This window comes from Sinohyriopsis cumingii, chromosome 16 (genome assembly GCF_028554795.1).
Source record: "Sinohyriopsis cumingii isolate HCF-2022 chromosome 16, ASM2855479v2, whole genome shotgun sequence".
NCBI classification, from domain to species: domain Eukaryota; kingdom Metazoa; phylum Mollusca; class Bivalvia; order Unionida; family Unionidae; genus Sinohyriopsis; species Sinohyriopsis cumingii.
The window spans coordinates 65,659,529-65,683,400 of record NC_142976.1 but is presented as its reverse complement, the minus strand read 5'-3'; the positions used below and the strand labels follow the sequence as shown (position 1 = coordinate 65,683,400).

The window sequence follows — 23,872 nt, the reverse complement described above, 5'->3', positions numbered from 1 at the left end:
GTAAACCCTCCCAGTCTTCCTGCAGTTACATCTATATAGAGAGCATGCCTTATGCTCCTGTAGCAACTGAGATATTTATGGGTTTTGCTGTGAATCCCTATATCAAGGGGAGATAACTCTGCTCAAATGCGAGCTAGGTGGGCAGATAATCTTTAGCTCCTTGAGCTAAAATGTTTTATCTGGGAGGGCTCGATTTGTGAGGTAATGGTAGTTATCCTGAGGCATTATGATTGGGTATGTATTTGCGAAGAAACATTTTAGTAGAAATTTTTTTCCATCTGTCAAGTCGTATATCAAATATTCTGTGTGTAATCAGCCTATAAATACCTTTTATATCTTTCAAGCCATCTGTCTGTGTGTAATCAACCTATAAATACCTTTTATATCTTTCAAGCCATCTGTCTGTTCTGTCTGTGTGTAATCAGCCTATAAATACCTTTTATATCTTTCAAGCCATCTGTCTGTATTCAGCATATAAATACCTTTTCCATCTTTCAAGCCATCTGTCTGTTCTTTCTGTATGTAATCAGCCTATAAACACCTTTTATATCTTTCAAGCCATCTGTCTGTGTGTATTCAGCATATAAATACCTTTTCCATCTTTCAAGCCATCTGTCTGTTCTTTCTCTATGTAATCAGCCTATAAATACCTTTTATATCTTTCAGGCCATCTGTCTGTGTGTATTCAGCATATAAATACCTTTTCCATCTTTCAAGCCATCTGTCTGTTCTTTCTTTATGTAATCAGCCAATAAATACCTTTTATATCTGTCATGCCATCTATCTGTTGTTCTGTCTATGCAATCAGCATATAAATATCTTTTCTGTATGTCAAACCATCTGTCTTTGATTCTATCAGTATGTAATAATCATAGCTCATTGAAGTCTTTTTAAAGGCATTTTATTATGTAAACTCTGAAAGGTGCAGATATGTGCACTGAGAGGATTTCTTCATTATTTTCCATTTTTGACCTAACTATGACCCAGTATGTAATTTTGCTCAATACCACATCTCCAGTATGTTACCAATCAATTTAAACATGCAGTATCTGGTCCCATTTTTTCCGGATCATGAAATTTCATAACTCGGCTCATTGATAGTGTAGATTTATTTAGAAGTCATACTCTTGTCAAGTCAAAGTTTATTACAAAACATTTCAGTAGTACTCATGCCAGTGAATGTTTCCTAATATGCAGTAAGAACACTAGAGAATATGTTTTAAAAACAATCATAAAAATGTTTACTTGATTACATATTGAATACCATGTAAAATTCCTAGTATTCTAGATCAGTATAGGTGACTCGGTACATGAAGGTTTGTTTTTTTAAATTCCAGGTATCCCACACACAGGAAGAACACATCAGATTCGAGTTCATCTTCAATTCTTGGGTAGGAATCAGTCACAGCATGTTCCAAGTATAAAATGCATTTTTTGGGAAAAGCTATATAAAAATCCTATTTCTTTTTTAAACTCCTGGTAGAGAACCAGTATGATCAGTATTGTTCTTCAGCATCAACCAATAATGAGAAAAATAGGCAAGGCATCTAATGACCAACTATTGGGGATCACCTAAATACATAGTTCTTAACAGTTAATCATTGTCTTCACAGTTTGTTCCTGGGCATTTATATGGATATTGAAATAGAAATCCTATGTATTTCATTGTGGTTGAATTATTCTATAGTTATGACACACCTTCCCGGCCCATTGTACAAATCGCAAATTTGATTAAGTGAACGATAATGATACTAATGTTAAGTGAAGGATAAATGATACTAATGTCAAGTGAAGGATAATTATACTAATGTTAAGTGAAAGATAATGGTACTAATGTTAAGTGAAGGATAATGATACTAATGTTAAGTGAAGGATAAATGATACTAATGTCAAGTGAAGGATAAATGATACTAATGTTAAGTGAAGGATAATTATACTAATGTTAAGTGAAAGATAATGGTACTAATGTTAAGTGAAGGATAATGATACTAATGTTAAGTGAAGGATAATGATACTAATGTTAAGCAAAGGATAATTATACTAATGTTAAGTGAAGGATAATGGTACTAATGTTAAGTGAAGGATAATTATACTAATGTTAAATGAAGGATAATGGTACTAATGTTAAGTGAAGGATAATTATACTAATGTTAAGTGAAGGATAATGGTACAAATGTTAGGTGAAGGATAATGATACTAATGTTAAGTGAAGGATAATTATACTATTGATTGGATGGTAATGACTTAATTATTCTATAAGTTAACAAATTGTGAAACTCTTTTTCTGAATGTACCAGTGCTGGAGGTGCTGCCGTGATGCAGGAAATGGCAAACTGCAAAAATTGTATGAATTCATGCAACCATTCAGGAGAACTACTGCAGGAAGTCCAAGATATTGCAAACAAATTGCATGCATTACTTGGTTTTGGATACAAAAAGCATTTCGAATTAAAATACAATTAAGACCAGGATAAATATAAAACAGACAATGATCAGTTTGCATCCAAATGCACCTACTGTATGTACTTGCTTATAACTCGAGTCCACCTGAAAACTGCACAGACTCAAATCTGCCATCACATAATGTGCTACCCAATTTGGGTCTGTGTAGTTTGTTAGGAGTAATCAGTAGAACAAACAGCGTAGACTCTGATCTACAGGCACATTATGCTGTTGTTTGACCTTTGACTCAACTTACAAGCAGGTACATATGGTATTCTGGAATCCTTGGAAGTTCATAAACTGTAGTACAGTACTGACCTAGATGTGCAATGTTATTCGTAGCTCTGAGGTCATCAGCACAGCACTTAGTTTTGAAGTATAGCCATATGTAAAATAGTCCATTTTCTCCAAGTCGTTGATGAGGTTTGAGTTAATTAGAGGCCAAAAGATAATGTGAGAATCATTTGGACAGTGCTAATATAACTTTCCATGCAAATAGGTAGGAACAAAGTATGCAATTTCTTTTGAAAACAAGAATAAAGTTCTGGTTTGGACTTGGCATTGAAGTTAGACAAACACTGAAGATAAAGAATGAAATCTCTGGCAATTTTAAATGTCTTGGATGAAAGGCATGTATCAAATGTTTGGCAAAGACTGATGCATAATTATATAGCATATTTCCTATGTGTGTTTGGTGGCACAATGGGAGTATCCTCCTTCAGATAAAATCTTGAAATAATGTCATCTTTATGGTCCCTCAAAGTGGTAGAGGCTTGTTATTTTATAATGGTTTTTTGGGCTTTTGCAGGGTTGGCCTCTTTTCCATACTATGGCACAAGTTAGAGTTATGTCCCTTTATTGTGCAACGTTATGTCCCTTTTTATCAATTATGCTTTAATGCATGGTCCATTGTGGCTTGGTCACACTTCCACATTCCATAGTTTATAAATTGAAGATGAAAACCATCAGAAGAAAGAATAGTTTGTGGGGAAAATGCTAATACAAATATCAAGCCAAGTTAAAGTCAAATCGTCTACACAGTTTACCCCGTCCTGTCAAAGTTTTTTAATTATTGTTAACGTCATTGGTCAGCCACTCATTAGAAATATTTCATACTGTATCTGTCTGTAGCTGAATTAATCAGCTTTCTGTTGTATGTGATACAAATTTTAATTCAAATGTGTCTCATATTAACATTCTTTGTCTTGTCTTTTAGGTTATCCAATATTGAATGATCCATTTTACAATAGCACAGCTTTTGGCAATCAAAAAGGAAAAGGTGGCATTTTTGAAAGATCTCAGGATGAAGTAAGTATGTTAAAGAATCACATGTACTTTTTCATGCATGAAAATTTTCATGATGGTTGTTAAATTTTTTGTATTATTAGTACTTGTTCTTCACTGCATGACTGTTTAAATTTTATTTTTATTTGCAAAACAAGACAATATCCTCAGTAAAAATGTTTTACCTAGATTTACCTCAATCCTAGTGCATGATTAAATTTCCTTGTAAGACCTGTCACTAAGTGAACATCTCGGGTATTGACATGGTTTTGCATAGCAAGATGAATTGAATTTGCAAGGATGACTTGAGCAGAGATAGGTTTTCATTGAGGGTTTCTGATGATACTATAATGTCTGAGAGACTTTTCTGTGTATTAGTAATTCTGTTGGAGAAGGAGAATTTCCTGATATCAGGTCCAAGAGATTGTTGGAATAACGTCCTACTGTGTCCCCTGGTTGCACTGTTGTCTTGTATTAAACCATTTTCCTTGATTGACTTTGTTGCACGGAGAATCTTATAATTTAAACAGCATTTGCTCAAAGATTTCTCTATTCTAAAGTTAGAATATCTAATTGTTTTGCTTCCCCCACCCCAGGATGAATTTTATGAGGCATGGATCTATTGTTAACTGAATCTTGGATCAGTTTTCATGCTTCCCTTGGATATATATTGTCTGACCCCATAGACATTGATGGATTGATAAACTGCATTGTGGATAATATCCCCAGTAATTTAATTTATTAGAAACGGTTGACAAATTAGTTATTTATTAATCTAGATTTACTTTCATCCTTTGCCACCATTGGGTCTTCCATTTTTTCAGTGTTAGGTCATCACTTCTAATGATGTCTGCTTTGTCCTAAATGAAAGTAATGCCAATCTGACATCCAATATGACCACCACAGGATCTGATCTTAAAATCTTGTTATCACTGAAGAATATCAAAGACACTTTCCACATTAGCAGTTAAAAGGAAGAAAGGGTCTCAGTTCTTAATAAACACAAGCACATTTGTACATGTGCCAAGCTAAGTATATTTAGATGAAATTAATCAGTTTCCAAGTTAAAGGTTTCATTTGCTAAATTTACAAATTGCCTGACATAATCTCTGATTTTCAGAATTATGGAACACACACATACATATACAAGCACACACACATGCACACACACATTCATGATACAGGATGTGCAGTGGAAAATGTGTATACATGGTTTGGGGTTCATAATAACAGAATAAAAAAGAATTCTTAAGTTAAAGTGTGTATTGATTTTTAATTTAATTTGATATTTGTGAAGTTCTATGTGACCCACTGTTATGCGTTGGGGTGGGATGCTCCCAATATTTATTTGAATTACTATGGAATTCCCACCCTGGCTCGTTTTCATAGGAAGTGAAATTAGTGATAGAGAGAGGTAAAGCTCCGAGCCCCCAGTCATCAATACCGAAAATAAATTATTAAGAACACACAGGTGAAATTCAAAGAATAACAATTTAATACAAATTAAACGATATTAATTTCTCAAACAGTCTTCTTCCTCTCGACCATGTAACAACCTATTTCATCACGTGATTATAGTGTGAGATGGCTTTCCCCTGTACTTGGTTTCTATTCATCTGTGTTTACTCCACCAATTCCTTTCCTCCTTCCGGCGTTCTCCGTACTCCGATTCTTCCTATCCTCTTCCCCTTTTGTCTCCTTTTCTCCTCCTCCTTCTCTCTCTCTCTCTCTCTCTCTCTCTCTCTCTCTCTCTCTCTCTCTTTCTCCAGCAACTAGGCTTGTTCTCGGCCTACTGCCTTGTTCTATCCTGTCTCTCTGAGACTCAGGACTTGACTACCTGGTAGTTCTGTCCCCAAAAGCTTCCTATGAAAAACACAAGGACGTTAGCATTTGTGTTAGCCATCTCGCCTCACACTACATCAACAATCAATCAATCATCAGATAAAGGCTATCTACATCTTTGGTCACGCATCTGTGCACATCGAAAAACCCACATGTTCTTATAGAAACAACATTGCAATTAGAGCGGTATCCTACTTATCATACAGAATCACTAAATTGCGTTACATCAATATATATATATATTCTTAATCTCATTATTTACAACAATCAGATGCATTTATGTACATTACACTCCCACAAGTGTACACAAATATTCAGATATCCATATTATTTAATTTTACACACTGCAAATATTTCCAAAGTTACAATTTAATTCAACAATTGCAAAATTTAGAATATCACATAAATAAATACACTAGTTTACCACGCAGTAACCAGATAGCGAATTACAGTATTAATTCTGACGAGCGAGCAATCTACATAATCATAGCTCATTTCTCAAGTACGCATGTAAATTGAACAATACAAAGGTAATTCTACGTCCTAATGATTCTAGTAAGTGAATATACATACTGCACATAATTACAATTACAATGACATTCTGCAACAATCGAGCAAATAACTCACTGACCTTTACGAAGCTTTCTGTCCTTGAATGTACCAAGGTTTTTCCCGCCAAATCACAAGTGGCTCCCAAAGTTATTGCTACAGCTTGTCAGCACAATGCTTCACAATGACTAATTCGTTCCCAGCCCAAATGACTGTTAAATTCTGGTTCGCATTGGTGGCCCCACCCTTTCTCAGTTCTGATTGGATATCAATTCTACCCCAGTCGGTCCAGCTTAACAGACAAGCCTCAGGCCATCTGTCAACGCAAGGAAATTTACAACAGCATCGAGGGTCCTTTGTTCTAGCACAAAGCTTCTAACGTCTACATGTTAGTTTTGACACCTAACGAAGAGAACTCTTGTACAAACACGAATCGCCACGACAGTGCAGGGTTGACATACTCATGGCGGTAACCCATTCCTTTGTTCCTGACTTACGTAATCGCAGGCAGGCAAATGTGACAATATTTGAAAACCCATGCACATTTATGAATACTGCTTTTGAGCATATGGTCATATTGACATGTGGTTTTCTGCAAAACTACAGCTGTATGTAGCTAGATCTAATTTTTTTTAAATATCAGCTCATGTGACCTCTAACATGGCATCATATGTCTTACAAATCTTGTGTATCACTACTCCTCCTGCATGAGTGATGCCATTGGCATGTGTTTTCATTCAGGCATCTCATGCAATATTTAACTGGTTCTGAATGAAAACCAACCATATCAGACACTAAAATATCCACACTACTGTGACCTAATCAACCTTGGAGTAAAGTCAGAGGTCAGTGCTTGTATTTTTGTGCTTCACTGAGTTTAGAAACACAGTGATTGGTGTGTTTACCAGTGAATTTTGACCAGACTTTCCATGTTGTATCCCAGTGAACACCTTGATAGTCAGCATTTTAACCTTGATTGTGAGGTCAGCATTCATAGATTTTTAAAAAGTTGATAGTTAGCACTTTGACCTCGATTTTAGGGTCAGCATTCATAAAATGTTTAACAAGTTGATAGTCATTACTTTGAGCTTAATTGTAAGGTCAGCATTAATAGATGGTTAAAGTGTTGATAGTTAATACTTTGACCTTGATTTTAAGGTCAGCATTCAAAGATTTTTAACTGTACTGGCTTGTGAGGACGATAACTCAAACAAGTTTGAATTTTTTTTGTCATTTAACCCATTTTGCAGATACAACTGAAAAATACATTGAATGATACTACTTATCTACATAGCAATGTGCTTATATCTTGAAATTTTGTAAGACAACTTTACTGATCCTCTGTCCATGATATCAGGTTCAAGGTCAAAGGCCATGTGAAATTTAAAAAAATCCTGCTTTTACAGGAATCTTGTGAACACATAAACTCAAAAGTGTTTCTCAAGAATATCAGAGAGATTTCAACAATCAGAAATTAAAAAAAAGAACATTCTTATCTTGGATCCCAGGTCATTCTTTTGGCCATTAAAGCATCAGCTAATAAGTAGATAAATTAATTTTATGAAGAAAATACATTTGCTGCCGTTATTATCATTCATTTCAGGGCTCTTTTATTAAAATTTTCAAAGGCAGGGTGTAACATCAATGAATTTACTATCATGTCCTATTTTTATATATCTAGCTGTCGTTTGTTTGTGCAGTGTATATTGTAGACTTGAATAAGACCCAGTCATATTAGCGCTGATTTCACTTTTTATTTCTGTTGCCAGATTGTGGAAGAGCTGACTAAACACCACAATGTTGGGATGTGGATTAAAGGAGAAAACACACTTTTCAAAAAGAGGTTAGAGGAACTTAAGTCAGCACAGAATAAAGACAAAAGCCACCAGTCACAATCTGCCAGTGAAGAAAGCACAGCAGAACAAAAATTCACCATTCCAGCTATTGAGTCTGGTACTTTGCAGACTAGTGATGATTTATCAAATAATTTTCTAAATGTTGAGGATCAACCACCCAGTAAGAAAGCCAAATCTGTAATGAATACATGCATACAATGGAAGGAATCAGAAGAGGAAACTCACAAATCATTATCAGTGAACACTGCTGAGAGTACAGTGGGGAATACAGTAACTCCTTGTGATGAGAGATCTGATTCTCAAAAAAGTAATTTGACTTTGATTCCAAATGAAACTGAGAACATATGTAGAAAACATGATGTGACAGATGAGAATTCTGTGGTACGTGGTAATGGTAGTCAATCCGATAAACATGGTCATCACATGAATAGGAATGGTTTTGACTGGTCAAAATGGATTCCAGATGAACACTGCCAGGATTGCCAACTGCTGTTTGTGGACCCAGAGCCAAAAGACCTTATTCTGTACCTTCATGCCCTTAAGTACAAGGTAATATTATATTGATACTATGAAGCACTTAATTAATTCCACAGTACATTACTTGTTGGAAGCCATTTTCTAAGCACTTATTTGCAGGAGGGAAAAAAAAGTATTTCCATATTATTTGTATGCAGGACATTGTATTTTGCCTCAAGTTGAGACACAGGGAAATGAGGCCCATAGTTGAGGTCCAGGGAAATGAAGCCCATAGATGAGGTACAGGGAAATGATGCCCATAGTTGAGGTACAGGGAAATGAGGCCTATAGTTGAGGTACAGGGAAATGAGGCCTATAGTTGAGGTACAGGGAAATGAGGCCCATGGTTGAGGTACAAGGAAATGAGGCCCATGGTTGAGGTACAGGGAAATGAGGCCCATAGGTGAGGTATAGGGAAATGAGGCCCATGTAGTCCACAAATTTCTCACTTGCTGACATCTACCAAGAAGCCAAATGCAAGTAATGTTGTACAAGAATGTGAATTAGCATGATGCTTGTTGACATTATTTATGCAAACTAAAAGTTCTTTAGTGACCAAATCCGCACATAGTATCCTGGCATGAAGGGCTTTCAATTCAAACAAATGATCCCAATCTGCCTTCAAATATGGCCAGCACCATTACTGAAAATACTACAAATTCTTTAAATAATTTTTCTCGAAAGCTGCTAAACAGAATTTGATCAATTTTGATGGAACACATCCTGGCAGGAAGACTTTGCAAATTTATGCAAATGGTATTAATCTGCCTTCAGATATGGCCACCATTACTAAATTAGAAATTTCAATGTTACTAAATACATGAAATCTTTAATCTACTTCTCCAAAACTGCTGAATACAACTTTATGAGAATTGACAAAAAACATCCTGGTGTGAAGACCATTCAAATTTGTACAAATCATGACAATCTGCCATCAAATATAGCCAGTTCTGAAGAGATTTTAAAAAATTCAAATTTGACAGAAAGAATCATGACCTAGAAGGCTTTCTGAATTTATAAAAATAGAAACAATTTTAAACAACTTTGTATCCATAGCCAGTGAAAAGAATTTGAATAACTTGACAGAAAGCATCCTTCAATGTTTCAAAACTGATGCTGTCTTGAAAATCATTTTATCACTAGTCCAACTGAATGGATCATCATATCACCATGGTTTTCACTTTAAGATTTATTGTGCTGGTCTTGAATGAAAATGGTACTGATTATGACATACAGTATGGCCACCACAGACACCATCTTGAAAATCTTGTTATTGTTACTTCACCTGAATGGAGGGTCATCTCAGGATGAGTTTCTTACCAAAGGACTTATTATGATGACTTGGTGGTCCCAGATGAAATTGGTTCTAATCTTACATCCAGAATGGCCACCACAGCAGCTGTCCTCAGAATCTTGTTATTGCTACGTCTCTATACACAGTTATATCGACATTCATTTTTGACCAGAAGACTCCTTTATGATATCATGTTGGTTTTAAATTAAAATGGTGCTAATTATAAGATCTGGATGGATTGGCACCTTTTTTTCAAAAAAAAACTTTAAAGGCCTTCATGCCAGTGTGTTTTCTTTCATATTTGGTCAAAATCTCTCTGCAGTTTTTGAGAAGTCATTTCAAGGTTTTTCTCTTTGTAGTAATGGTGGCCATATTTAATGATAGTTCAGTATCCTTTGTGGAGATTTAATTGGCCGTCATGCCAAGATGCATTCTTTCCAGGTTGGTTGAAATTGGTAAGTAATTATTCTGGAAAAGTTGAAAATTACAATTCTAGATAGATAACACAAGAGACCACTCAGGTGGAGGGTGTGGGTTTGAACCTTGGCAGAATCAAGCCAAAGACTTCCACAAAATATACTGACAACTGACTCGCTAGGTGATCAGAAATAGGAGGTTAATGTTAGGACTGGTTGTCCTGATCTTGGGATAATGTGATTGGGTGGAACATAATGCTACATGCCTATGGCATGATGCCTCAGTGCAGACATCACTATAAACTACCACTCTGTATTCAAACATCACATGTGTAGGTTCACAGGTTTACACTTCTCCTTACATGCGATATTGTCATTATATTTTACCTGAATGCTTCTTTGCTTTATTAGACTGTCTGTTATCAATTTCTGGGTCAACTTTTTAAGATTTAGCTCTGCATGGACATTGAGTTCAAAAAGACATGTACAGGGCTACAGTTTTGTATGTTTTGCTCTATATGTCTTACAGATTAGAACTATGGGCAAAGTGTAGAAACAGCTACTGATGAAGATGCCTCTTCTGGTTTTGACTTGATTCCTACTGCAAAAAAGTAAGGGACAGTACTACCAAACAGCCAAGTTCCCTCTTACTCAGCAGACATACAGACAGGTTACATGAATCAGACATCCCATAACCCATCCCAAACTGGTGATCCCAATGATAACCTCCCCACATGGAGTTGCAACCAGTCATTTGGGCCAAAACATAAACATTATGGGCTCATTCATTAACAGCCTGGCTTCTAGTATGTCAAACCAAACGTTTGCAGACATGTGCAGGGACCAGTCTTACCCTTGTACCACCTTGATGCCAAGAATAGTTCCTGATGCCTTAACAGATGCAGCTTTGCAATTTGTGTACACACTTTCACGAGAAGAGACTGTTTACTCAGTTACTGTCTTGAAGTCACTGTTTCAATTTAAGGGCATTCTATGAGTTTAGTGAGTGACTGATCTTGTCACTGTTCACCAGCTAAGTCTCAAGCATTACAGGGGACCTAAGTCTCACCTCATGCAACCAAGATGATGTTGCTTGTTTTCAAGTGCTGTCATCTATTCTGCACTACCAGATGGCATGGGAAGATTCAGCCTTCCAAGCCTCCATTGAGGATGGTTTCCACCTTTGACCCCCAAAGTTTGTCATTCTCCTCTCACTCCATCAACAACCTGGACCAGACATCCAGCGTCTGTTGATCTTATGGTGGAACAGAAGAATCCAACTTCAGTTACTTCTGCAGTCTGTGAGAGTTCTGACCCGCCTACATCGTCAGTTTGTCAATGGTTCTGCCAATGCCACACACCAGTATTTCATTTGGAATCCCCAGCAGTTGACAGCGATATTGCTGCTTTGGGGATGAAGCCACACTCCATACGTGTAGACCGGATTGCCTTTGATGACACACTGCAGTTGGTGTGCAATATTGTTGCTGCAGTGTTGATGTTGGACTTTCGTCTATGTGGCTATTTTCCAACATGTGGAACAAATTTTATCTTCTCCCACTCTGAATACCTCGGGGCATGCATGGGAATAGGTCTCAAGATTGGCCCAAGTCCTGATTAGTGCCACGCAACACACTTTGGCCAATGCAGTAACCACAGCTGCAAATATACAGTTGGCAGAATGTGACTTGGGTTGTACTTTCCTGAAGGACCACCATAAGGCCAAGCTAAGAGCACAAACTTTATCCTTTAAGCTTCTGTTTAATGGCCAGATGGAAGAAGATTGCAAACAAGCCACCCAGGAGACCAATTTCCCTCCCTGCCACAACAACAGCGTTGATACAGGGAAATAAAAAAAAAGGACCCAAGGGCCACTCATAGGACACGAAACTCTGAAAATGATCCTATTGAAGCTGTACCCAGCAAAAGCCACAGTTCTCACATACCAAAGCAGATATAACACTGCAAGGGTCCTATAGTTCATTCCAGACTTTTTTTTGGTCCCAGATTCAAATTGCATTCTGCGTCCAGTCATCGACCTATATCCCCTCAATCAATTCAGCCAGCCCCATTGGTTCTCAAAAGAAACACCATAGTGACTTTTGAATGCCATCCATGAGGGAGACTTCACCATCAGTGTGGGCTTAAATGTTGCATACCTATGTGTCCCTACTCACAAGGCTTTCAGGATGTTCCTGTGATTCGCTAAAACATCGTATACTATTTTAGGGCACTCCCACTGGAACTCGACATCAGCCCCTGGTTCTTCCCTCATCTGATGAATCAAGTAATGGCGCAAGTCTAGACCACTTCTCAGGTGCACCATTATGTTACCCGGCTGCAGAAACATGAGTGAGTTAGATCTAACAAGAAATAGTAACTCTTGTTACCAACCAGGACTCTCATCATCTGGGTAAAATCTGACCTATTACCATCTCTTCAATTTGTTCATTTAGATTTGGATTTCAATACACAGGCAACATATTTTGTCTCGTGATTGGGCATTGAAATCCATCTCATGGGAGTTCTCATTCTGTCCGACAATTCTACAGTGGTGACTTTTCTCAAACAACAAGGAGGAACAAAGTCCAACAGTGGTGACTTATGTCAAACAACAAGGACTAGCCAAATCCCAAGACCTTTTCATGCTGGTGTGTGATTTTCTCAAGTGGTGTTGTCAGAAACAAATCCACATACAAGTTTGCCATATCCCAATAGTCATATCATATTAACCAAATCTTTGTCCAAGAACAATCAATAATACTGCTGGAATGGTCTCTTCATTCCTCAGTTTTTATTTATATATGTATCCAATGGGACCAACCTTTGGTGGACCTGTTTGTGATGAGGTGGAATACCACATTCTGAGCCTTCTTATCTCCAGTCCCAGACTCAGAGCCTGGCAGTCGATGCTCTATCAGTAGATTGGAACTGGCCTGGATGCATTTGCCTATCCTACAGAAAGCAAGAGAATCAGTGTCACCTTATTCTCATTGCATCATTCAGATGGGAGAGGTTGTGGATCAATGACCTCATCACCAACTCTGAGTAAAAAACTGCCAAAAATATTTAACCCTATGCCCAAGTGGAACCTATCATAGGTGCTAACCTGGCTGAACAACACACCTTTGTGAACCAATTTCAAGGGCATCTCTGGCACACTTTTCCTACAAGACCTGCATCTTCATGGTGTTAGTGACTGCAGTGAGAATTAGCAAAATACGTGCCCTATCAGCAGACCTGAATTACATGCAGTTACGACAAGATAGGTCAGTCTTACTGATGACAGCATCCTCTTTCATCGCCATGAACGTCCATCCTTAGGTGGTTAAGCAAACTTTTGTCATGAAATATCTGAATTCAACCTACAAGACCCAGTTCAGGCTTTCAAGTGGTACCTTAATAGAATACAGTGTAGTGCCATTGCATCATGCGATATCATGCCTCTTCTAACTCGCAAGACAGGACAGAAGGATATATCAACACAGACTATCTTGTCCTATATTAAGTGGGTTATTCACTCAGAGTATAGAGAAATAATCCCAGCTAAGATAAACTTGTTATGCATTTTGGCTCATGAGGTTAGAGCTGTTGTCACCAACCTAGCATTAGTCCCAAACTGTTCACTAACCGACATCATTCACACAGTGGGATGGAGATCATTGACCACATTCCCTAGCTTTTATCTCTGAGATCTGTCATCCCCCAGTTCTGTCTGATAGTTACAATATCCACAGGTCAACAGGTCACCTTCCAGGTCAATCAACAGCTTCTTAAGATGTGGCTTCAACTTCCACTGGATTTGCAGGGGAAAAATTTTCTCTACATGAAGCCATGCTGAAGCAGAGTCTCCTCCAGTTGGGTTACCTAGAAGCTGTCTCACACAATTTAGGGGATCGAAGATGGAATCTCTGGGGTAAAGGGATGTACCTCCCTCTGCCTCTTACCTACTCTCCTACAGTATTATGATTGGGTAATACACATACACCCTCTCAGCCTCCTGACAGTTACATCTATAGTGTTTTCTGCTCCAGTAGTAACTGAAGGATTCTCAGAATTTGCCACCAAGTCTTATACCTAAGTGAAGATCACTCTGGTTGACTGCCACATAGGTCAGCAGACAACTTTTAGCTCCCTTTACTGAAAAGTAGTATGTGGGAGGTATAGTAGCTGTCTTAAGGAATTATTATTGGGTAAGTCTTAAGGAATTATTATTGGGTAAGTCTTAAGGAATTATTATTGGGTAAGTTTTCTCAAAAAATATATTTTACTAGGAAAAATTGGTTTCAACATATATTTAAAATTGAAAACGGAATTAAAATTATTTTGTCAGATTATTACATAATCGCTCTCAACCAGCCTACATAGAGTTTTGCATTCCCCTCCCCTGATACTTTTTGCTATTTAAAGTTTCTTACGGTATAATTAATATATTAACTATAGCCAACACTATAGCAGAAGAACCTTTATCAGTTCTTATTACCTTCAGAAGGAAAGGTAAGTACAAATGTTGACTTTATAAAATGTTAACTTTCTAATATACTGTTTTGTAAGTAAGTTGCAGACAATTTTCTTAACCCACCAGTTCTGAATCAGCAATAAAGCATTTGTTTTAGTAAGGATGTTTTGAATTTTATGAGAGGAAAATGCTTGACATATTCGATACATATATTTCTATACAGTAAAGCACAGCATGGAGTAACCTTTGCAAGATGTCTGAAATTGTTGGCCGTATCTGTGTTAAATACATCTCGTTGTGTACATTTTGAGTTTCATTGGGTATATTTAACTACATAATACTCACCGTAAATTTGCTGCATCTTTATTTGTACTAACCATGTTCTGCTGTATGATATTACATGAAATGATTCAGCACAAATTAAGAATCATATTTATGAGTGTCATAACATGACATCATAAAACTTACATGGAATGCTAACACATAACACATTGTAATACCACAGATAAAAGTTATTGAGTTATGCAAAGTCTTCACTGTTATGTGACGACGTAAAATCTCATGCTGTATGAAACTTATTAAACAAGTAGGGCAAGACAGTATGCCACTTATTGCAAGCAACAATCAGCATCACGGTCTATTTTAGAATGTGAATTGCATGATTCATGCTAATTTTAACAAAAATCATTCCAAAAATGTTATCAAAATTCATAAAAATCATGCATAATATTTTGTTACTTCAAGAAATCTTACCTCTATTGAGAAAATTGTGTCTTTTTTTAAAAACGGGGTGGGGGGTGATTTACCGACTAAATTTATGTTACAGAATATACAATTATCTTTTTATCTTGATGTTTGTATCATGTGTAATTAGCTGTATCAATGCAATTACAGGGTCCTGACTGGGAGTACGAGTCCGAGTTACCAGAGTGGGCTTTACCTGACTGGAAAGAGACAAACACTGGGAATTAATGGGGCTCTTCAATGATGTTTTTAGGAGCTTTCAAGTTTGTAAAAGATACTAGTACTTCAGTTAATAGTTTTATATTATATAAAGTGGAGAAAGAGAAAAGATGGAATATATTTCCAAAAATAATGAAATGGACAGAAAATGATTTTTGTTTTTTTTCAATGTCTCCATCAGTTTCTTTCATCATTCTGTGTTCTTAATTCTTAATGAGGAATAACAAAAACTGTTAAAGATGCATGAAATTTGTCCTCACAAGTTTTAACATAACATAATAATGGAACTCAGTTCAGACTTTATCAAGAATTTGAGTCTAGTGCATACAATAGTCCATGAAGGCTCACTTCAGTTGTCAATAGATTTAGACTATAGTACTTGCCTACCCCTTCACCTTACCAGTTTTTATTCCCTCTGTGATTTGAAAAACGAAAAGCATGAAGGATATAAAATTAAATAAAAGTTTGTAATTTCATTCATTAATTTATCATTTCTAACCTGATTGTCACCAAGATTTCTCTAACACTGATATCTTGTTCATATTTCAAACGAAACAAGTTTGATTACTAAATGGCTGCCATTACCAATCACTGCCATCTCACTTCTTTCCGTGTGGGTTCCAGCCAGGCCCATGTGGGTTACCAATCACTGTCATCTCGCATCTTTCTGTGTGGGTTCCAGCTAGGCCCATGTGGGTTACCAGTCACTGCCATCTTGCATCTTTCTGTGTGGGTTCCAGCTAGGCCCATGTGGGTTACCAATCACTGCCATCTCGCATCTTTCTGTGTGGGTTCCAGCTAGGCCCATGTGGGTTACCAATCACTGCCATCTTGCATCTTTCTGTGTGGGTTCCAGCTAGGCCAGTGTGGGTTCCCAATCACTGCCATCTCACTTCTTTCTGCCTGGGTTCCAGCCAGGCCAGTGTGGGTTCTTGAGTAAGCTTTCCAGTAGCTTCACTTGGGTCATTGGTTTGCCCTCGTATTTTCCAAGGCTTTTCCTCCATTAAATATATTGGCTGCCGTGTATAGCCTCTCATCTAAATAATGGCATTAAGCCAATAAGACAAGACTAACATGACCACATATTTGTAATGGCAAGTCTGTTGTTTTCTTTTCACACAAAAGGAGTAATGTAGTTCACCTTCTCTGATAATCTCCCCACAATGCTGTAAAATTCCTTAACTTTATTATGTGTCTTTGAACCCATGTTTGTGACCTGCAAAGGTAACACTCAGTGATGGATCAAACAAAGCCCAGTTTTTTCTATAAGGATCGCTGATATCTAATAACTGTCGTTCTCCAGTAATCAATATGATCGCCAAAATCTACAAAATTTCTCCTTATCATGTCAAATTTGCAAATGCATCGTTGAAATTGTTAGTACTGTAAGCAGCTGATTGTTCTCACAATCATTATATTTTTTAATGTAACTTTTTTTCTTCCCATTTGAAAATTACTCTTGCTGAAAAACAAAAATCAGTGTAGTAATTCTGGTGAACTTGTATGTCATTAATTATATGTTTAACAAACTTTCATCAGTTACCATAAAGACTAGAAAACTCTGTTACATTATCCTTGGCTCGATGTGTAGCATCCTTGCAAACACTTTGCTCTGATAATAATAAAACCAAACATATTTACCCATTATTTGAACATTTCTTTATTTATTGGTGACACTGTAACAATAGGCTTATGAAAAAGAATTCTTGTTTTACATGTCTACACTATGTGCTAGTTTGTTGCCCCCCCCCCTTTCTGTTTTGTGACTGTTATTCTCCCTGGTGCATGATGTGTTCCATGGTGACCTGGACCATAACCATCTTTGTGTCTGGTTACTCATTGTAATTCTCACCTTTAAATCGTGTACAGTCTTTGTGAGGACTCGTATACTCTCTGCCTGTTTTTGCAGAGAGGTGGTGATGAGTTTCAGGGCCTTGTTGTTGGTGACAATTTGCTGTATTATCAGGTCAGATGTTTGTTTAATGGCATTGATGATGCTCTGCCCCGGCAGGCCGCAATTGCATTTAGAAACGTGTATATGAGTGAGACTATCACATGCTGCTGTAGCTGCTTTTGGACTTAGGATATCTAATTGGTAATCGTCCTGGGGTAGAAGTTGGGGCATTATATCTTCATCAGTCAGATCTTGCAAGCTGAGTTGTACTAATATCTGCCATCACTCCCTGCTGAGCCATGTGTTTAATTGCAAGCTGGAATGGACGTAACATGACTGGGGGTGGCAGCCTGGATAGGTGAGCGTTTCCTTTCCTTCCAATATTTTTGCAGACGACTCCTGGTCATATTTTAGGATGTCCCTTCCATTCAGTGGGAAGTATGGGTTATCACTTCTCACGTAATATTTCTTCTCATCTATTATCATTCCACTCTTCTTATACCCATCACTGATCATTCGGTGTTCCCTGAAATGACGGCCATGATCCTGCAGATCTTTAAATATGGTGGTCCTTTAATCACACAGTCAGCACAAAAAAGGCACCTGTTGGATATCATTTATGTGTTCTCTCAGGTAGTGGGCTACCATTTGGCCCCTTTCACTCCAGTCTTCTGACTGCCAATAATACAGGCATACAATCTATCTCTCATCATACTCAAATTCTGTTGATTGGCCATTTCTGAAATAGAAACCCGTCTGTGTAGTCTGTCTGGTTATTAAATGATCCAATCAGGAACAAAAACAAAATAAATGATAATTTATTTTGATAATAAGATGGTTCAGGGGAGATGTGCAAACTTTAATGACAAGTCACATGGAATGAAAGAAATCAATAAACCCTTCTCCTGTAATGTGACATATATACTTTGTTTTTTAGTTGAATTTTTAAAAATCATGCATCAATTTTCTGACACTGTTTACTTATCTTCTTTGCTTATCTTGGAGGATTATAACCATGGTAGGGTTGCATCTTGTTGTGGTTGAACGTTTTCTTCTTTCCATGTTGATTCATCTGGAGTATGTAATTCAAATCACGTAACTTCCTAACCACAACAAAAGGACGACCCTCATGTGTCAGTAGTAATGTTGGACAGGTTCCTGGCTTGGTCTGCTCAAGGCGATACCATACTGTCTCCTATCTTTTACTCATATTGGTGTAGCCTTCGGTCTTAGCTGTCCTTTTGCCTTTTCATTGTTTTATCAAGGTATTTTCATGCCACGCAGCATGCATGATGGATTCGACCCCGTAATCTGTCAACATGTTCCCTGTAGGATGTTACTTCGCCAGCTTGGTACTTTGGATTTGTATGAAACATTAGCTCAGCTTGAAGATGAACTTCTTGACCTAGCATTAGAAGATTTGGAGTTAATCCAGTTGACTCGCTTGGAGTGGCACGGTAAGACAACCTAAATTTAAATCCCATCCATTCTCCTCACCTTTCAAATTCTGCTTAATCATCTGAAGTATTGTAAGTCTCTCTGCCTGCCCATTGCATTTTGGGTTTCTTGCTGTGGTTTTTGATTTCCAGTATTTTGCACAGCTCTGTAAAAAATGACATTTTCAAAAGTTCTACCCTGACTTGAATGTATGGATATTGGACATCCATACCTTGCAACTGCCTCATTCAGTATCATCTGAGTACATGTTTCAGCAGGTTGATCAGGCATGGGAAACACTTCAGCCCATTTGGTAAATTGACCTGTTACTACTAAAATATAATGGTTCTAACATATAATGGTTTCCTTGAGGGATTCCAAGAAGAGGCCCCAACATGTCTACTGCCAGCCTGTAAAGGGGTGTACCAACTTGCATACCCCCTAATGGTGCACATCCAGTTGTTAATGTCTTGTTTAATTTCAAACCAATAAAATTTATGTTGTGTCTTCTCCCTGGTTTTCTTATCCCCAGTTGACCATTCAGTATACAGTTATGCATCATCATCAAGACTCCTGTTCTTCGACATCTAGGTAAAATCAACTGTAAAAAGTATCATCATGGCCTTTGACCAGAATATCCCCAGCTTCTGCACCTCCACTCTCCTTACTTTCCACTCCTGACAAAGATTGTGTCACTGTCTGAGTCATTTCCAACCCTCCCAGATTTGAGCCTGCCCCAGACCCAGAGGGGTTTGGTCCCATCACCTGAGCTACCAATCCCTCCCTACCCACCCTATCCACTACAGATTGGGCCATAGCCTGAGTTTTCTCTCCTGGTACTGCCAGACTTACCTCCCTCAGTTTTGTGGACAACTAGCCCCACCACCTGGGCACCACGGACTCAAGTCTTTGGAAAAAATCTCATGAGGTCAGATATAAACTCTAATTTCTTCATATCTGTCTTCTTGATAAATTCATTCCCCACTTCACTGAGCTTAACATTTCCATTGCTCTTCTTCAACACTTTTTACAAGGTCCGCACTTTAAAGGCTTCATCAGGTGACATCTGTACATTTGCAATCACAAAGGCTTAAACATCTCGACATTGCATCTTCATTTCCATGTTTCCTTCCTAGTCAATATTCGACAGTGAAATCATATGCTGACAAAATTTCCAACCATCTTGTTATTCTCCCTGAAACTGAACATACAGACTAGCATTTGATGATCGGTCCTGACTCTAAACTTTCTAATCAAGCAAATACTGTCTGCAATACTCTACGAAATATCTCATCGCTAACAATTTTTTATGTGTCACACAGTAATTTCTTTTAGCTGTATTGAGTGTTCAACTTCCATATGGACTCTCTGAGTCACTTTGCATTTGTCTCAAGACGGCTCCAATGCCCATTTAACTCGCATCTTTGTCCAGAGTAAATTCTCCCTCTGGCAGTGGGTATACCATTATCACGGTTCTGTCAGGGCAGTTTCCAATTTCTCAAAAGATTCTTGGCATTTCGCATTCCACTTCTACTCTCCACACTTCTTTGTTAACTCTGTTAGTGGCTTTACTAAGTCTGCATAATTCTTAACAAATTGTCTGTAATAACTTCCTATTCCAAGTATCTCCCTTACTTCTGTAACATTTGTTGGTCCTGGAAAAAGTAAGATTTTAGCAATATTATCTGGATTCAGTTTCTCTTTCTCTGGAAATCACATGCCCAAGAAAAGAACCTCATCACTAAATACTTGTCATTTTTCATGTTTCGTTTTAAACCCTGCCATCTCTAATCGATTTAATACTATTTCAACATTAGACATATGTTCTTCAAAGTTAGATCCAAACACTATATTATCATCTAAATAGACACGTATACCACTGTATTCCCTGAAGTGCAATTTCCATAATTCTCTGGAATGTGCCCCTGAGTTAATCATCCCCATTGGCGATGCAATGAGTTCATAAAGCCCATATTTTGTAAGTCTAGATTTATTGTTCCTTCTCCTTCCCATGGTTTAAAGTAATTTGTGCACTTGTTATTTTTATTTGGAGCTCTGCAAACTCTTTGGGATATAGAGGATTAAGTTCAATCACTGGATCACAGCTGTGACCTCTATCGTTGCCTTAGGACACTAAAACTGGATCCCACTTCTGACACAATAAATGTTTGTTTTTTACCTTTGGGTTCTTTATTTCTCTTTCACTTTTTGATATAACAACCCAGACATTACCAACACTTTATTTATTAAAGATACCTTATGCAATAAACTGGACTAGAAGCATGATAGTCAGACCTTTGTATGTATTCTATACACATTTATTCAAGCTGCAAGATTCAAATAAATTAAACACCAATTAACTGACTATTCAGCTAGATTCACAGAAATACAGTGGTGGAGATACAGACTTTGACATCAGGCCTGACATTCGGGTATCCTTGTATGGTTGATTTTTATCCTTGCTTGCAGTAACTGATGTGTAGGGAAAATTTTGCCAACTTTATGTATCTATGTGACTTTGACTCCAACTTAGTTTTTTTTATTGACTACTGGCTGTGGGAAATGGGGGTACTAATGAGAAGATTCTCTGTATTAATATAATATACAATCTTGGGCAGAAAATTACTTTATCACATAGAATTCTTGTAGATAATTTAAATTGGAGTTAATGGGACTGCAATAGATCAGTGAAGACAACTTGTCATGTGACCGTTTCCAACACAGAAGAGTTGTGTCCCATAGACAATGTCCTAACCGACAACTACTTGAAGTTGGATGTCATATTAGAAGATTATGTTTGCTCAACAAGTGCAGATAAGGTCATCATCTTGCGAGTTTCAGTAAAAAAAAAGTGTGATATTTGAAGATAAATGTGTACATTCAATGATCACACACAGATTTATTGAATTGAATTGGTGTGATATAAGGAGATAAATTATTTTTGTGGTGTGTGAAGAGAAAATGGGCTTACTCAGTGACTGCTCTCAATTAATAGTAGCAAAAATGTGGTATGTGAAGAGAAAATGGACTCAGTCAATGACCACACATGATTGATCAAAAAGGGGCTTATAGGGCCATCCATTTAGTACATACGCATGGAGGGGGAAGGGGGGTTAACCCAAATGCATACGCTTGCATAGGGGGGAGGGTCTACTGATAATGTATGTACGCATAGGAAATGGTGGGGGTAAACCTATAATTTGTCTAATATGTAACCTGTTCGACTGGGTTCAGATGGCATTTGAATTTTAGTGGACATTAGACAAACCTTTTTAAGTTATGCAGCTTATTTCTTTGATGTTTTATTAAACACGTTAATATTGTTAATCCTTGATCATTTCTGCATGGATTAAATATAGGCCATTCTATAAGATTGGGGAGGGGTGCATCAAGCATATGTACGCAGGTGAGGGGTGTAAAAAAGTATGCATGTGTACAGGGAATGGGGGAAGGGTCAAGCTTTGCCAGATTTTGGCATATGTACTAAATGGATGGTCCCTTATGTGGTGAGAAAATGTAACAAATGATCACCCAAACAATGCTTTATAACTGCAATGTATACCGATGTCATGGAAAACTCATTTACATTTATACAGCTGGCATTTGCAAACAGTTCTTCCCAATGAACAGGAACTGAATGTCACATATATAAACATCTCAGACTCATGAAAATGGACCCTAGATGAAATATTAGAAGTGAAGAAATTGTTATTTTAGAATAATACAAGAAATTGTAGGTCTACTTCAAAACTAAAATTGCAGCATTAGCTATATGTATCTTAAAGTTCTTTAACTAGTACTATAGTTACCAGAATCTAAAATTAAAGTTGAAACCCATGTCTTGCTATATTGACTCTTACACCTGGCTGTTGTGTGCTGCTGTACATACCTTTTCTGGCTACCAGTTCTAAAAATTTCAATTCAAAACTTCTCGGTCCTTAAATACCATATAGTTGGAAATTTGCTGGAAAACTGTTGAATGTGGGAAAAGTGTTGGAAAATCATTACTCATCTTGAGACTATAAATCTATGCAAATGTAATTATTTTTTTCAACTATTATGATTAACCATTGCTTCTTTAGAAGGAGATGTCACTGATGAACACAATTTAGAGTTTTGTACTGTTTATTAATCTTTTGTGAAAGACTGCAAAACCTCAATAATGCCCAGGCTAATTCTTCACAGAGGGTTTCATTGTAGTGGTTGAGTACTTCATTTGTCTTTGGAGTCATTCCTTTATGGAGTGGTCTTTGCCTTTGTCTTTCATAACTGATTATTGTTTTCCAGTTTGATTGTCATTGTAAGAGGTTTGCTTTTAGCAGATTTGTTCATGCTACCATTATTGTAACACACACCAATTAAGTATTTCTTCACTCTGATGCAGTTCTGTTATACCCTTTGTTGATTGTGTTAATCTCAATGTCATTGGTGAGTTAAACATTTTGGTTTTGCCTTTAAATAAATTTATGTTGTTTCTGGCTTGGTTAATTCTGTCTTTTGATTCATTCATTGGTGCATATATAGCCAGTGTTTGCCAAAAGCCTGATCAAAGCCGCTAATTCATACACCGGATGAATAATTGTTATCATAGCTAACCGTGCAGGACATGTGCTGCATTTGATGGGAGTCTGAAATATTTGAATATGTCATGTTAACTAATGGACAGGATAAATAAATATTAACTTTTCAATTTTGTGGTTCATATGCTAACTTACATGTGCACATGATCTTCAAATATAATTGTAAATGTTTTATGATAGATCTATGTCGTTATTGATCTGCAAAATTACTGAGATGAAATTATTGCAGTATTTTGACAGTAACATTGAATAACAAATAAAATGCATTTACATCAATTGTAGATATTGTTCCTTTATAAATCTTTGTATTCTGACCTTTAAAAATGTTAATCTTGCACAG

At 37.1% G+C, this 23,872-nt stretch overlaps 1 protein-coding gene and 1 long non-coding RNA gene across 3 annotated transcripts in view; one reads left to right on the top strand and one right to left on the bottom strand.

Annotated features, from left to right (window-relative positions):
* The window catches only part of LOC149780607 (pseudouridylate synthase RPUSD2-like), a 56,771-nt gene that overhangs the window by 24,951 nt on the left and 7,948 nt on the right, over positions 1-23,872 (top strand). Inside the window, exons 8-11 of one of the 2 annotated variants that reach the window (XM_089937729.1) lie at positions 1,338-1,391; positions 3,659-3,750; positions 7,887-8,522; positions 15,553-15,665. In XM_089937729.1, the coding sequence (XP_089793855.1) occupies positions 1,338-1,391; positions 3,659-3,750; positions 7,887-8,522; positions 15,553-15,630 (860 nt within the window). In that variant the 3' untranslated portion in view covers positions 15,631-15,665. Of the gene's footprint in view, positions 1-1,337; positions 1,392-3,658; positions 3,751-7,886; positions 8,523-15,552; positions 23,809-23,872 lie in introns of those variants that run through there. The other variant, XM_089937728.1, reaches the window with a different exon arrangement.
* LOC149780608 (uncharacterized) lies at positions 5,199-16,333 on the bottom strand. The gene is made up of 2 exons (XR_016415109.1): positions 16,207-16,333; positions 5,199-5,589 (listed from the first exon to the last, which is right to left on the bottom strand). It is a non-coding gene; the product is annotated as an uncharacterized LOC149780608 (long non-coding RNA).